The sequence below is a fragment of the Tachypleus tridentatus genome, chromosome 4, assembly GCF_004210375.1.
Source record: "Tachypleus tridentatus isolate NWPU-2018 chromosome 4, ASM421037v1, whole genome shotgun sequence".
NCBI lineage: Eukaryota > Metazoa > Arthropoda > Merostomata > Xiphosura > Limulidae > Tachypleus > Tachypleus tridentatus.
Window position 1 is genome coordinate 36810096 of NC_134828.1, and position 16379 is coordinate 36826474.

Sequence of the window (16379 nt, forward strand, 5' to 3'; positions counted from 1 at the left end):
TTAAGTACATTATGAGTAAACCATTATCTGTAGATAAGATCTGGGATAACCGTTACGTGTAAGCTTATCATTAAGTACCCTAATATTTCTTCTATGTTTAATTCATTCCATTATGAACTACTGCAGTCGAAATATTTTATATAAAAAGCCGTTATTATTTTAAGACAAAATGTAGTAGAAAACTACCATAGGTGAATCTGGTGAAATGTTTGTTGTTATTTTTTTCTCGTTAGCAGAATGTTAAACATGTTAAAATTACAAGTCACTAAGACAGATTAAAGGAAAAATGTTTATAAGTATTCTCAAAACAGTTTATATGGCGTTTGACAAAGTTTAGGCTAAATCGTATTGGACATAGCTTGTAACAATTGGAAGAACTGGACAGGATGACTTTTCAACATCCAGTTAAAGGATTCAGATAGGATGGAATATGGCACTCACAGTTGTCTAGAAAGTCTCTGTCTGCTGTGGTTGTTTTTCAAAATAGCAATTTGAAATATTTATAAAGGGACTCTGTTTCCATTTCTCCAAAGCCTGAATTTATCTCTATTGACCACTCGTTGACTTGTGTTTAGAATGGAATTAGAAATGCCCACTTAGTTTATGAGAAGAAGTTTGTGTGAATAACCATTGTTTTATACTGTTTATGTTACTGGTTGGAAACTGACCATGAATGGTTGAAACAACCTTGTTGTTATCTGTCAGTGTTATTTATGAAACTTTATTTCCTTAGTAGCATCCTCTGCTTCTAATGTTTCTTTTTTACCCTTACGTTCCTCATTGATTTTAAAAAATTGCAAGCTTCGACGAATTGGTTTTTCTGCTCAAACTACAGTAAGACGTCTTTTCTGTAAGACGTCTAAAGTGGTTAATATTAAAGCTAAGTTAGAAGTATTAGCTAACCCAAAACACTTACTGGTTACTGTGTAAGTATGATTAAATAGGAAACAGGATATTCATAAGCTTTTATAAACTTTTACGACTACACCGCTAAATCCTTGGGAGGTAACTACCATTTAAACGCTGGAAATATTTTCTCTTACTTTTATATATTACTTTAGACAATGTTTGTTGCTATTATTGTACTACAAATAAGCCGATAGACTCTTAGTTTGGTTTGAATTTCGCGCAAAGCTACACGAGAGTTATCTGCGCTAGCCGTCCCTAAATTAACAGTGTAAGACAAGAGAGAAGGCCACTAGTCATCACTACCCGCCGCTAACTTTTGAGTTTTTCCTTTACCAACGAATAATGGGATTGACTGTCACATTATAACGCCCCCATGGCTGAAATGGCGAGCATGTTTGGTGTGACGGGGAGCCGATAGACTCTATCCAACTGTGTTTCCGAAGCTAGAAAAGTATAATTCCAAGAGTAGCGATTAATTTCTTTATTTTCCAAAGGTTTCTCATGGCCAGGTGATTAGGGCACTCAACTCGTAATCCGTAAAAAACATAGGAACTAGGTATGAAAAGATCGGAAGTAGAAATTACCAGCAAATTTGCTTTGAAATTTCATGTTCTGCATTTTGTTTCTTCCAGTTTCTGAGTCAGTTGCCAACAATATAATAGTTACAGAAAATAAGTGAAATAAGGTGAGAAGAGTAAACCCTGATCGTAAGTTGTTTGGAATTTTGTGGTCAGTACTGATAGAACTACACATTTTATTTTGCATTTTGTAGTGTTTCATTTCATTACACTTTGATAACTTCACTACAACCTGGATGAAAGGGTTAATGGTTCTTTCTTCTAGCGTTCCTCGCTGGGATAGTGGCATGTCTTTGAATTTATAACGCTAAAATCAGGAGTTCGATTCCCCTCGGTGGACACAGCAGATAGCCCGTTCTGCCTTTGCTATAAGAAAAACACACAAACACATACATTATTCTAGGGCCCGGCATGGCCAAGTGTGTTAAGGCGTTCGACTCGTAATCTGAGGGTCGCGGGTTCGAATCTCCGTCACACCAAACATACTCGCTCTTGCAGCCGTGAAGGCGTTATAAAGTTACGGTTAATCCCACTATTCGTTGGTAAAAGAGTAGCCCAAGAGTTGGCGGTGGGTGGTGATGACTAGCTGCCTTCCCTCTAGTTTTATTACTCTGCCAAATGAGAGACGGCTGATAGCCCTTGAGTTGCTTTGCGCGAAATTCAAAATAAACCAAACAATTACTCTAGGGGTGTGTAAAACTTCACAAAGCTTGAGATTTGTAAGATCAATTGGCTTGAAATAGTTAGGAAACGTCGTGGTCCAAAAAAAAGAAAAAACAGAAATAAGAGAACGCTGTTCCTACTCAACTATATTACTGGATACGACGTTTCAATCACTGGTATGTCATTTACTGTAGAAACGTGTGTACCTGATAATGATCGCACCACTGATCGAAACGTAGTAGTTCTAAAAACTACTCTTACTATTTGAAACTGTAAAGTATAATAAAATATACCTCATCAGTAAGTAGTTCCCCACTGGTACAGCTGTTAGTCCATGAATTTACAACGCTAAAATCACCGGTTCGATTCCCTTCGGTGGACTCAGCAGATAGCCCGATGTAGCTTTGCTATAAGAAAAAACACACACAGACTCATCAATAAGTAAACTCAAAACCGAGCTATTAGACTTAGTTGCTGTGAAGCTTTTTTACTACGCAAAGTTGTCAGTTCATTAATAAAAGATGAAAATTATTTAAGTGAACGATCAGTGTTGGAGGATTATCCAGATAACACGGCTAAGAAATTCGTAATTAAGGTGACTTGGTTGTTGTTTCCACTGTATGTGAGTCGTGGAGGCTGGTCGGTTTGATAGCCCTTGTTACCAATTCTGCTTGATATTTTCATGTGTTCACAAGCTCGCAAGTGTAATTGGCGCATAGTTTTGCCAATATGTGTTGTATTACCGCCACCTGGTGTGTGTTTATATACGATATTGGAAAACATTGGTGTGAATGATAGGTCTTTAGATCTGAATATATTTTGTGTTTTGAAATGTAATTTAAATATCATTTGTAGTTGAACTTATGGATAAAATGTTTTAATTGTTTATATTGGGTTGAGGAATAATTCGTGAGCGTTTTTTCAAGTTAAAAAAATATATTCATAAATGAAACGCTTTCGCAAAATATTTCATGTCATTTGGTAGATAATTTTTTTGCTCTAATAGATGGTGTGTTTGATTTTCATATGTCTTTAATTTTTGCTTTCATTTTCAGCTCATTAAATGGAATGTCAAGTGGACAAAATCGAGCATTTTCGACACCATCTACTTTTCGCATTTAATTTCTTGCAATTTCGTTTACAACAATGCATACTATATACCTAGGTATTACATGAAATAAAGTATTATAATAAATGTTTTGGGTGTAATGTGTTCATGCATTGAAGTATTGTATAGTCTTGCATGTAATGCTTGAATGAAATTATTTAAAAACGCTCACGAATTATTCCTCAACCTAATAAAATTTATGACTTTACTATGAACATTTGCTTATCTAAAAAAAAAAAAGGAACGACCAGTCTCACTAGACCAATGATGTATGCTTTCTTTAGGAGTTCAAGTTTGTGAGAAAAGAACATGTGTGTTTAGACTTAAATAAAATACAAGTAATAGGCATTGTTTATTAGAATATTTTGAAAGGTGGTGATTTCTTTATGAAAAGAGACTTAGTTGAAATATATGTTATATGCTCTATTGAGAAGCCCCCTCCTGATACAGCGGTAAGTCTATGGATTTGCAACGCTAAGATTAAGGGTTTGATTCCTCTCGGCGAATTCAGTAGATAGCCCGATGTGGCTTTGCTATAATAAAACATAAACAACTACAATATGTTGAGAAGGCTGAAAATAAAGTTATGTTTAAAGAAATACGAAAATATTACTGTCGAATTGAATATTTAAGCATGTATATGTTGTTGTTTGTTTGTGATATTTTACGATAAGCACATGTTGTGAAATGGTTATCTAATCTGTTACTTTTGGGTATCAAGAAAATGCAGTTTATCAAATACGTGGCCCGTACAAGAATCTACTCAAATGTTTTAAAGTTTCAAATTCGTCTGAACTTAACCCTAAAATACATAGATTTACTACTGTAATTATTTTTAAAACAAAGTTAGCGCTATACTACTGATCTAAGTTCTTCTATATAGGTTCACTTGAAAATGTTTGGAAAATCTGTTCAAACTGTACAAAATAGGCCCGGCATTGCCGGGTGGGTTAAGGCGCGCGACTCGTAATCTGAGTGTCGCAGGTTCGCATCCCCGTCACACAAAGTATGCTAGCCCTTTCAGCCGTGGGAGTTATAATGTGATGGTCAATCCCTCTCTTCGTTGGTAAAGGAGTAGCCCAAGAGTTGGCGGTGGGTGGTGATGACTAGCTGCCTTCCCTCTAGTCTTACACTACTAAATTAGGGACTGCTAGCGCAGATAGCCCTCGAGTATCTTTGCGCGAAATTCAAAACAAACAAACAAACAAAACAATAAAATACGTATTAAGGAAGCTGATAAGTATATACTTGCTAGTTTTCACATTCAATCTTTATCCACAAACATCTAGTCTACGAAACAATGTAAACGTTTCCCAACAAAAATAAAACATACACAAGCTTTAATCGCCAACTGTTCCAAGAATTACTCAAACTTGCCTTCAAGAAGAACCACTTCGTCGTCAATGGTCAGCTGGTTGACCAAATAGATGGCGTGGTAATGGAATCCTCTTTATGCATGGCTTTCGCTAACATATTTCTTTATCACCATGATTGTTCCCAGTTAGTTAGTTAGTTTTTAATTTCGTACACAGCTACACGAGGGCTATCTGCGCTAGTCGTTCCTAATTTAGCTGTGTAAAACTAGAGGGAAGACAGCTAGTCATTACCACCTACCGCCAACTCTTGAGCTACTCTTACCAACGAATAGTGGGATTGACCGTTACACTATAACTCCTCCACGGCTGAAAGATCGAACATGTTTGGTGTGACGGGATTTCGAACCCGCAACAGTCGGATTACGAGTCGAGCGCCTTAACCACCTGGCCATACCGGGCCTATTCCCAGTTAAACACTTGTCCCACTGAATACAAACCACATAGAAGATATGTTGACAATACGTTTTTACTCTTTAGAAACTTTGCTCACATCAAACATTTTTTACATTATTTGAATTTCAAACACCCTAACATTAATTCTGTTTATGAAACTGATAAACATCTTCGTACCAAAATCACCACTTCACAGAACATTGTAGTAAACCACGGCTGTTCCTGCGTTTTATTCAAGTTCTAACACGTAAGTTCTTATCTCACAACACTGAACCCTCGAAAAACCGTAGACTGTTAACAAATACCCAGTACAACTGATCATTCTCTTTCTTTATGTAAACAAATTTCATACTGAAGTCACAAATTTTAAGAATAATTAAAGGGGGCGAGCATGTTTGATGTGACGGGGAGTCGACCCCACTAGACCCTCAGATTACGTGTCAACCACGTAGCCATGCCCGGCTCGTGACCCCTTTTATTCTACAACTACGTTTCTTTTATCTACATTTGTTATAATTAAGTGAGGATTAAACGAACATTTTTAAGGCATTTAAATGACCTCTGTTGTTTAAAAAAATCACCACAACTTTTTTCAAGTTAAAACAAGTTATCGGTTAAAGTAGAGTTATCACGCGCATTAATAGTTTTTTATGTATTCTTAAATGAACATAAATAACTATAAATACCTTTAGAAACCAAAAATGAAATATTATAACTCTTCTTGATGACAAACTGAAGTGTCAAAGTTATAATATTCTAAAGTTAAAATTCAAGTGTTAAACGTCGAAACAACTAGTCTAAGTGAAGAAAGGAGCTTTTATGTGAAATAAACACCTCGTGGAAACACAATTCGAACTCCTCATTTGTCCTTAGTAAACTTTGAATATTCTGCAACAAACGTTCTTTCTCCTTCACTGATGTTGCGATATAAACTGTTATAGTTTAATCCTATATGAATTTCTTTATGAGTTTTTAGTAGGAGACCCTTTAGAAAACCAATAGCTTAACGAACGATTCTGAAGCGAACATCAAAGCTTGCCTGCCTTTGTTTTTATTAACAGGGAAACCAAGCAAAGGAAACAGAAGATGAGACTCCAAGACAAAGAGTGGATCGAATCTTTGAACAACTCGATAAGGTAAGTTACCATGGTAACGTCATGTTATTTAGCTGTATTTGAATGATAATAGAAATAAATACAATTCCTTCCATAGGATACATATAATGGCAGATTATGTGATTCTTACGTTATCGATATCTTAAACGTTTGATAATCTCAAAATAAGCATGTTAAGCCTAATTTAATTATTAAGCATTGTGTTTCTGAATTTTGCAATTGAAGTGACCAAAAGTGTGCTAGAGAAAAACTATTTACTTTACATAAGGCAACCAAGTAAATATCTGTTTAGGAGGTATGTTTGAGTATAATTAATTTAAAACATTTATGTTTTTAATAATAGGCGGTAATAAGAGCTTGCATTAAACTTTGAAATGATTATATATTTTTTTATGTGTTTGTAATTAATAAAATTATGAGCACATAACAGTTTCAAAAGCTATGAAACAACAAAAATCGAAATCGGTCCAACGAATAGTGGGATTCACCGTCACATTATAACGCCCCCACGGCTGAAAGGGCGAGCATGTTTGGCGCGACGGGGATGCGAACCCACGACCCTCAGATTACGAGTCGCACGCCTTAACACGCTTGGCCATGCCGGGCCCGCGCAAAGCTACACGAGGGTTATCTGCACTAGCCGTTCCTAATTTAGCAGTGTGAACCTAGACGAAGGCAGCTAGTCATCATCGCCCACCGCCAACTGTTGGACTACTCTTTTACCAACTAATAGTGGGATTGACCGTCACATTATAATGTCCCAACGGCTGATAGGACGAGCATGTTTGGTGAAGCAATAAAATATAAGAAACAAAATATTTGAAGGTGCTTACATTCAACTATCGTTTACGCAACTATTACAGTTAAGTTTTTACTTCTTCAAGAAACGTAACAAAGTGTAACTTACTGCCAATGTATTTGCTAAAATTACTAATAATGTAACATTGAAGAATGGTAGTTTGTATATAAATATATACTACGTTATTTTTGTTAAATAAGCAGGAAGATAAAAGTATTAGAGAAAATGCTACTTAATACATTCTTTTACTTATTTAATTTGTTTTTATTTCAAGTAGCTTTGTTCAATTAAAGGCTGTTTTATGGAACGGAACTTGAATAACAAATCAGCATTGTTATTGTCCGTTTAGATTTTTGAGAATATGTTTAAAAGAAAGTTAAAACTTAATTTGTTATGATAAGAACAGTATTAGTTAAATACATAGTTGCTTCCAAAACGCATTTCACATTTCTGGACCATATGTTCTCTAAAGTAGTAGCAATTAAGTTCCATTATTCGATCAGCAAACGATAACCCAAGGCTTGGCTACAGGTCCTGTTGATTAGCAGTCTTCTTTCTAATCTATGTAAGTTCAAAATAAAAGATCTCTAGGCGCAAATATATCTCCTTTTGCAGCTTTGCCCAAAAACTCTGAAAGAGACAAACACATCTGTTACAACGTATTTTTTGTGAAATTCGTTTGTTATTAGAAGCACCATATCCAATAGATTTACCAACTCATAAACAATGTGGTGCATAAATAGTTCAAAAATATGTTTGAGAAAGCCCATATGGACTCCATTGGTTATTACACGGTGAGAAGAATATTAAAAAGCTTTAGTTTTAATCTAGAAGCCTTAAAATTGCTCATTTACTTTCAGTCTATGCAGTTTTTAAGAAAGTCATTGAGTTGATAAGTTGATGCTATTGGAGCTGCCTTTGTTCCTATCTTTCATTTTGTGGAGATAACACTTATTATATCTATCTATAACAAAGATGTAATATTGTACGTTTTGCAAAAATGTTGATCGTCAGTATCCACCGGAGGTCAAAGATAGACCAGATGGTGTCTCGTAAGTTATAGCTGCAATATGTTTGGAAGAAAATGGCCAGTCACGTTGGTAGCGCTAGTTGCTATGAGTAAATTAGACATTAAGTAAGAAATGTTATATTTAAACATTCAAGTGCAGTATATAGTTTTTCTTATAGCAAGGCCACATCGGCCAGTCTGTTGTACAGTATCTAGCAGTCAGTCGAAATGAATCTAGAGGAGAAAGACCAGCCTAATCAACTGGGGAACTTGGTGAAAGGCAACCGTTCAGCGTGCGTAAGCTCATACACACTGCTCATTTAGCTTCGGTTATTTATTTTCCCACTGAGTGTTACATACTATGTCCAGTCTATATTTTCTTTGCTTAAGCTCCTCCCGTTATGTAGCAAACTTAAACTTATTTTACTTGAATCCCCTTCCTAGTGGTACAGCGGCATGTATGTGGACTTAAAATGCTAAAATCCAGCTTCAATACCTGTGATTGACAGATCACAGTTAGACCATTGTGTTCCTTTATGCTTAACTTCAAACAAACAAACATTTGAAAATACAACAATGGCAGTTACGTGTTATGCATAATCCAACGAATTTCCAAATGTTGTAGCTATGTAGCAGTGAACCGATATTCATACTACGTCTACAGGGTGGCTCGTAAGTTTCTACCCATCCATATGTTATTATGTTATGTTCAATTACGCATGTATTATAATTTTTTCAGACAAATTGATAGGTCGTGGGTCTGTAACATCCCGGCACCTATGAAATGGCCGGAAGAAGTCCGGACTTGACAACATGTGATAACTCTGTTTGGGGATACATAAAGGGCATTGTGTCTAAACAACGTTATAATTCTAATGATGAGTTGAAGGCAAATGTTACCGCGGCCTTTAGAATAATAACCCCTGCTATGTTGAGGAAATTGTCTCACAGAACATGGCGTCGCATAATATTATGCAACGAGAATGAGGGACAGCACACAAATACACTGGATACATAAGATATATGGATGGGTAGGGATTTACGGGCCACCATGTATGTATACCTTAGTAAGTCTGAAAGTACACAGGTATAGAAGACAATTTAGTATTTTTAATGAGTTCACATCAAATTCATAACTTCCTGGAAAAGGGCTTTGTGTTTAAACTTATTATTGTGTTTTACTGATGCCTAATACACGACAATTTCTTTCTTATTAACTTGCAGATCGAATGTTCACGAAATAAAGATTTGAAAAAATAGCACTTGCAATGTAAACCTGAACGCCGTTCCAAAAACTGGCAATGTATATTAGAACAAGTAATTACTAATAACGTCCCAAATGGCCAGGTGATTAGGGCGCTCGACTCGTAACCTGAGGGTCACGGGTTTGAAGCCCCGATACACCAAACATGCTCGCTCCTTCAGCTGTGAGAACGTTATAATGTTACGGACAATCCCACTATTCGTTGGTAAAAGAATATCTCAAGTGTTGGCGGTGGGTGGTGATGACTAACTGCCATTCTTCTAGTTTTACACTGCTAATTTAGCAGATAGCCCTCGTGTAGCTTTGAGCAATATTTAAAAACAAACAAAAATTCTAATAAATTGTAGAAAAATAACTATAAGATATCTTATGAAATACAGTATTATTAGCTTTTTCATATTTATTAAGATAATTTTTCTTGCGTCCAGTAGGTAGCGCTTTGCAACAAATCATTCACCAGTATCCTGACACTTTGTTAGCCTGTGAGCTGAACCATTCGATTACTTTCTTAACTCACGTTTTATCAAATATGGCCTAATTATTTGTCATTGAAAAATTAATACTTCATATTGACAACATTAAAATTAAGTCACGTTTTTCTGCAGTATTTCGTTGTAAACTAATTGCTTTGTCATAATAATGGCTAACTAGGTATGTATTCAAACTAAAACAGTTCTTTAATTTTCTTTTTCCAGAATCACGATAACAAATTGACTATTGATGAGTTTAAGGAGGGATCACAGCACGATCCCAAGATTGTCCAGGCGTTATCTCTATATGCTCCATGAGGTGGTGATGAGTCTTTTGAAACGAGTTGAAGTTGAAAACATGTCTGTATTCTTCCGAGAAAAAAAGAAGAACACTTGTTGTTGCTTCCTTTGTCAGTGTTTTTTATTTATTTTAAGGTTGCATAGTGGAAATTGAAATAATTTACACTCGTTTACGGTATTTCCATTAAGTAAACCATATTCTTAGAGTATTAAAAATGTTCTTGAAATATTCCGCGTTATATTCCACGTGAGCGCCATCTTTTGGTAAATTGATATTACTGTTTGATGCTAATTGTATGTGTATCAGAATTGTTAGGAATATTTTCAGCGTGTTAGATTTCGCCGTATAAGTGTTTTGTTTAAATAGGTTGTATTTGAAACTCGTGAAAACTGAATGCTCAATAGATTAACTTATTTAAGTAAATCAGAATTGGAGGCTACCTTGTATCAAAAATAATCTCTGCCAACTTTCTGTTAGCTTTACTTTATTTATTTTTCGATGGGATCTTCCGATGTGAGACAAAGTATATTTAATCACCTACAGTGTTAGAATACATGGTTCAATACTCCACAGTGGCCAGAACAAAATATCTCATTGCATAAATTTGTACTAAAATAAACAAATCCATTGGGAGTTAACTCAGTAAATGTTTTGTCGTTTAGAGAAAGCTGTTTTAAATGTTGAAATCTAAGAATGTTTGTTGAGATGTTAAAGAAAAATTTTATACACTTAAAATGAACACACACAAAGTGAAAACAATTGCACAATAAATCATTTATAAAAATCGGATACTAGTCTTAACAAAGACTCTGTGGTCTACGCACACCACCTTTCGGAGTAAAAGGTGAATTCGATTTTGAATTTTACAATTACACAATACTTTGCATATATTTAGCGTTATCTGGACTCAAACACAAAGTTTTATAAAACACATGTCCCGAACCTTCTTTTTTGTTCAGAACAATAATTTTACTTAATTTTCTGTTTATTCAAGTGTATAACATGAGATATGTTTTCAAGATGTTCTACTATTACAAACAAAGAAACGATGTACTGCACATTTTAGAACGTTGTTTTTAAGTCTAGGTGGTGCTAAAGATATTCAAATTGCTGTGTAATTAAATAAGTTAAGATCGAACTTCAAGCGTGCATGGAACAAAGAAACATGTAGTCTTCTTAGGACTGGTTCTTGATTTTGATAAATTATTTATTGTGCAATTATTTTAACGTTACGAACGTTTTTCACTTGTATATATTTATACAAGTGTCGTTTTAATTTATTTAATAAAAAAGTTTGTTTTAATTTTTTTATCAACTGAATATTTAGCTATTTAGACTCTCTCGAACATTTTTATTTTATTTTATGTATTTGTTATACGAACAATTTTAATATTAAAAGTTGAAAATCGCTAGGGGAAATAACTAGTGTAAACTTCCTTCTTGTTGCACTTATGTGCTCTTATGTGGTGCTTAAAGTGAAATCCAGAAAAGATAGACATGTTTAATTTTTCCAGACGTTTAAATTTTGTTCCATTATCATTCTCCGTCATTCGCAAAACTTAATTATTTTAGAAAGTTTAAAAGTACCTAAATTAGTGTAATTATGTTTGTTTTAATTTTGCAAGTCTCTTCAAATGGTACTTTGTAGAATTTCACTACTGTTAATTATTAGTTTTCAAACATTGTCCTTCTGTTGCACATTGTACTATACAGCTAACAAACCTGCACGTGTTTCTTAATTCGCAAAAAAGTAATTCAATTCTGTGTTAAAATTCTCTTACTTCCAGGTAACAATCTAAATAATCCATGGAGTTTTGTTTTGGTTCTTTAGTTTAACAACGTTACTTCTAAGTAACGTAACCCTTTAACTATTTATTTAGTGAAATATATTTCACGAAAAGTAATTTTTTGTTAATTATAAACCCGTTTAATTAAGAAATTCAAATAAAACATTTTTATCCCATCGTATTTTCATTATGTATACAGTAGAAGTTTACTAAGATAAAACTTACCCATAGCTCGTATGCTGTGACGAATAAGTTTACACTACTGTATTACTCTTACGAAACCTTAAAATATGAAGTAGTTATATTAATATAAACAGTATATGTTCCCTTGATAATAATGTGAATTACGTATGTCTGTTCCGGGATTTACCATAATTTAAAATATAACTCATGAAGATTGTCAGTATAATTTTAATACTTAGAGCCGGTGTCCATAACAATAATGCCATCTATATGTTATTTCTATATTAAATTCTTTTCAGCAGAGAACAAAATTCGTGTGACTCTAATATTTATGAAATACCTTTTGTGAGTGCGAATAATGTTGAATATATAAATATATTCTTAATTGAGTACTCCTATAAAGATATAAACTTTTACATAACAAGTCTAATATTCATGGTTGGACCCTTCTGTATATTAATGGCTACGTTGATTAATATATAATAGCTTGAATTGATGAAAATCGACATTATCTTGTTTTCATAATAAGGTAAGAAAAACCACTTCTACACTTTGCATAATTAGAAGAGAACTCTTATTTCAACTAACATATCGTTTTTGCGCCTTTTTTAGGTCTAGTACGTAAAACTGTGTTTCCAAATGGCACAGCGATGTCTGAGCACTTACAACGTTATAATACAGGTTTTGATACCCGTGATGGTTAGAACACACAGATAGTCTATTGTGTAGCTTTTTGCTTAACTTCAAAACAACATAATAATAACCTTCATAATAGGTACAAAAACTGGGTTATTTTTTGATAGGAAGTTATGGGAATAACTCGTATTTATCTGAATGCCATAAATACCTCATCTACACTTCAACCACCAAATGTTATTGCATTTCACAGTCCAAAGATAGAAAAGCTTTATTTATTTTCTTATATATTTTGTTTTCATACATCTGAATTCGAGGTTGTTGTACAAAAGACATAATAAGAGTATTCCAAATTAAAAGAATATTTTAAGAAAAGATTTGAAGCACTTGTAAATTATTTATTGAATGTAAACATATAAGATACATTTGTAGGCTAAACTCAAAGTCAACTAAACCATGTAACCCTGATTAGGCATACGAAGTATGTGTATGTTTTTTGTGTTTTTCTGTTTCGTCATTACGTTTTACGTACTGAATCCTTGTATCATCACTCGTGAAAATTATGTTATAAGATAAGAAAAAATCAGCTGCAGAGAAGCATATTATATTGTGAGGAAGAAAAAAATGTTATTTACGAGATACAAAGTAAACTCTTGACATTGAATAACAAGAACTAATGGGGAGTTTTTCAACACGTTTGATACAATTGTTTTCACTATAACTGTCACGATGTTGCAACAACGCCTGTGAACAAAGATTGGAAGACAAAACACCTTCTCTGAGATGGCAAAGGATAATTATAATTAATTATATTTGTTAGGAAATATTGGTATTAGGCCTATTATAATTAATTATAATTATATAATTATGTGTTTGAAACACAGTGTTCAAACCATCACTGTGTTTGTTGTGTTCCAAACGTCATGATGGAGTTTGTATTAAGCGGAACGCGTAATCGGCAATAAATATGTAGATATAATATGATTTAATACTATACTTTACTCTCTTTTTCTTTTAAAAAGCCCTTAAGGACTCAATAAAGAATGTGGTGTTAAAGATAATAATACGCCTAATACCATTGTCTTATAAGATGTGTAATTAATACTCTGAGTGAAAAATTATATTATTTGTGGTTGTTAATAGATAGAGTAAAAACAATTTTAGTTTCCTCATATTTATCTTACTTTGTACATTTAAAATTCTTTTGATTTTTTGTGTATGTGAACCAGTTAAATTGTAACGACTACTTAATTATTTATTAAGTCTTTAAGAAAAGTTTTCAAATTTCTGATTCTCAAACATTTTAGTTGCCTTAGCGTGCTATATTCTCAGATTAAATCAAACTTTCCTGACTCAGCTAACATTTTGCGACATTGTGATGCATTGAATCCAAATTTGTTTTATTTATCACAGAAACCCGCGAATTCTGTAATTAGCGAAATGTATCACGTTTTTTAAAAACAGTTCCATTTGCAATGCTGTGTATTTTTCCAAAATCACCACAACGTTTGATGGTAAATGTTCTTCACGATAAATAACCACAGCAATAATATCATCACACACGCAAATATACCCATTAGATTTACTCTAAACTATAAAATTTTAATAATAGCACTTTTATATTAATCTAATTTTTATAAGTGAAACTTCCAGATCCATGGTTAAAGAAATTCCTTTGTAGCTATGAATTACGTAGCATCTCCTTATTACAAAGAAGAGGAAAATGTTTGAGCACATTAGAATAGTGGTTGCTAATTCTTCATTTAATAAAAATGATCTGCTATTGAAAGTTTTTTTCGTTTATTTATTTGTGTTTGATACCTTCCTTCAGCATACGTGTTCTGATGTTGTATTTTTAACTTTCAAGGAATTACAAACAACAATGAATTTTGCTAGATGGTAGAATTTTCTTCAGCTTGAACCTTATTAGATTTTACAATTTTCACCGGCTTGGTTGTATTTATATACACACATTAACGTATAATGAATCGTTAAATGTTTACGTCATTTGTTTTCCACGGAGCACATCAAGTTTGACTGGAACCATCTTAGATGAGCAACTTTGACCAACTGATCCATTAGGTTAGCAGTAAGTTTAAGAACTTCAAACGGGCTCAATCCACATGGTCGACAGAGTGCAAATAACCCATTGTGTGTTTTGGAGTGAATTAACAGTATAATAGTTTAAAAAGTGCATCTAGGATTGCGCAATGATGTTGCACTTTCATGTGTGTTGTATTAACAACCTATCCTAATGCTTAAAAAATAATTTTTAGTATTTTTAGGCTTTAAATTAAGTATTTAAATTTGCAAGTTTTTCATCAAAGTGGCCTGCTATTGTTAAGTAGTACTTGAATATACTTAATAAGTTCAATAATTTCCTATTTAGTGTAATATTATTATCTATCATAGCTACTTTAGCATGATTTCAGGTTCGATTATTGTTAGCGACTCTGTCAAAGTGAAAGTATCGTTAAAAACATTTATGTGAAAGTTAAAAGTTCGTGTTTGTAAATAACTAGCTTTATAAAATTGGATAAAGGTGCAATAAAAGTATTCAATAACAAAGATACATCTTGAAATTATTTTATTCACAAGCTGACTGAAAACACTGTATAATAATCCGTGGAAAACAGCAATGAAAACATATATTAATGAATCAGTCTTCTAATTGGGACACTTATTTTTGAAAATATTTATATTCCTTTAAAACACTTATTTTTTTACGATAAAATCTTCTTCCTTTTCCATTGTTATCTTCAGTGTTATAGCTGAAAACGAAATGCCATTTCCAACTGAAACTCTTCCATAAAGTTAAAAACCATCTCGTGCGTTGTTTATTTCAATATTTCATTTTAAAAATTGTAAATCAGCTCGTCTATGCATGTATGTGTACTAGCTCAATGGAAACCCAGTATTCCTATTGACTATTTTAGATGTACAATGATACTTTTATATTTATGCCCGTCATGGCCGGATGGGTTAAGGCGTTCGACTCGTAATCTGAGGGGCGCGGGTTCGAATCGCGGTCGCACCAAACATGCTCGCCCTTTGAGCCGTGGGGGCGTTATAATGTGACGTTGGTAAAAGAGTAGCCCAAGAGTTGGCGGTGGGTGGTGATGACTAGCTGCCTTCCCTCTAGTCTTACACTGCTAAATGAGGGACGGCTAGCACAGATAGCCCTCGAGTAGCTTTGTGCGAAATTCCATAAAACAAAAACAACTCGCTTATACACTTGTATAAATATAATAGTTTTTGTTTGTTTTTGACATCACCACCCACCGCCAAATCTTGGGCTACTCTTTTACCAACGTCACATTATAATGCCCCCACGGCTGGGAGGGCGAGCATGTTTAGCGCGACGCGGGCGCGAACCCGCGACCCTCGGATTAGTATAAGCGAGTGATATTTAACATGTATTATTCTATACGAGTAAAAACTGTTTGCTTGTTTGTTTTTGAATTTCGCACAAAGCTACTCGAGGGTTATCTTTGATAGCCATCCCTAATGTAGTAGCGTGAGACAAGTGGAAAGGCAGCTAGTCATCACCACCCACCGCCAACTCTTGGGCTACTCTTTTACCAACGTCACATTATAACGCCCCCACGGCTGGGAGGGCGAGCATGTTTGCCGCAACGGGGAAGCGAACCCGCGATCCTCAGATTACGAGGCGCACAGCCTTAAGACGCTTGGCCATGCCGGGCCGAGTGAAAACTACGACGTTAATAACATTAAATATAATTACTTGATTAACGCGTAGCTAGACAGTGGCATACGGGATCCCTGGC

The 16379-nt window shown here is 34.2% G+C and overlaps 1 protein-coding gene across 1 annotated transcript in view; it reads left to right on the forward strand.

Annotated features, from left to right (window-relative positions):
* LOC143248847 (frequenin-1-like) overlaps positions 1-15132 on the forward strand; it is a 95649-nt gene extending 80517 nt beyond the window's left edge. Inside the window, exons 7-8 of the mRNA XM_076497686.1 lie at positions 6089-6163; positions 9910-15132. Of these exons, the coding sequence (XP_076353801.1) occupies positions 6089-6163; positions 9910-10002 (168 nt within the window). The 3' untranslated portion in view covers positions 10003-15132. The remainder of the gene's footprint in view (positions 1-6088; positions 6164-9909) is intronic.
* Positions 15133-16379: the final 1247 nt, after the last annotated feature.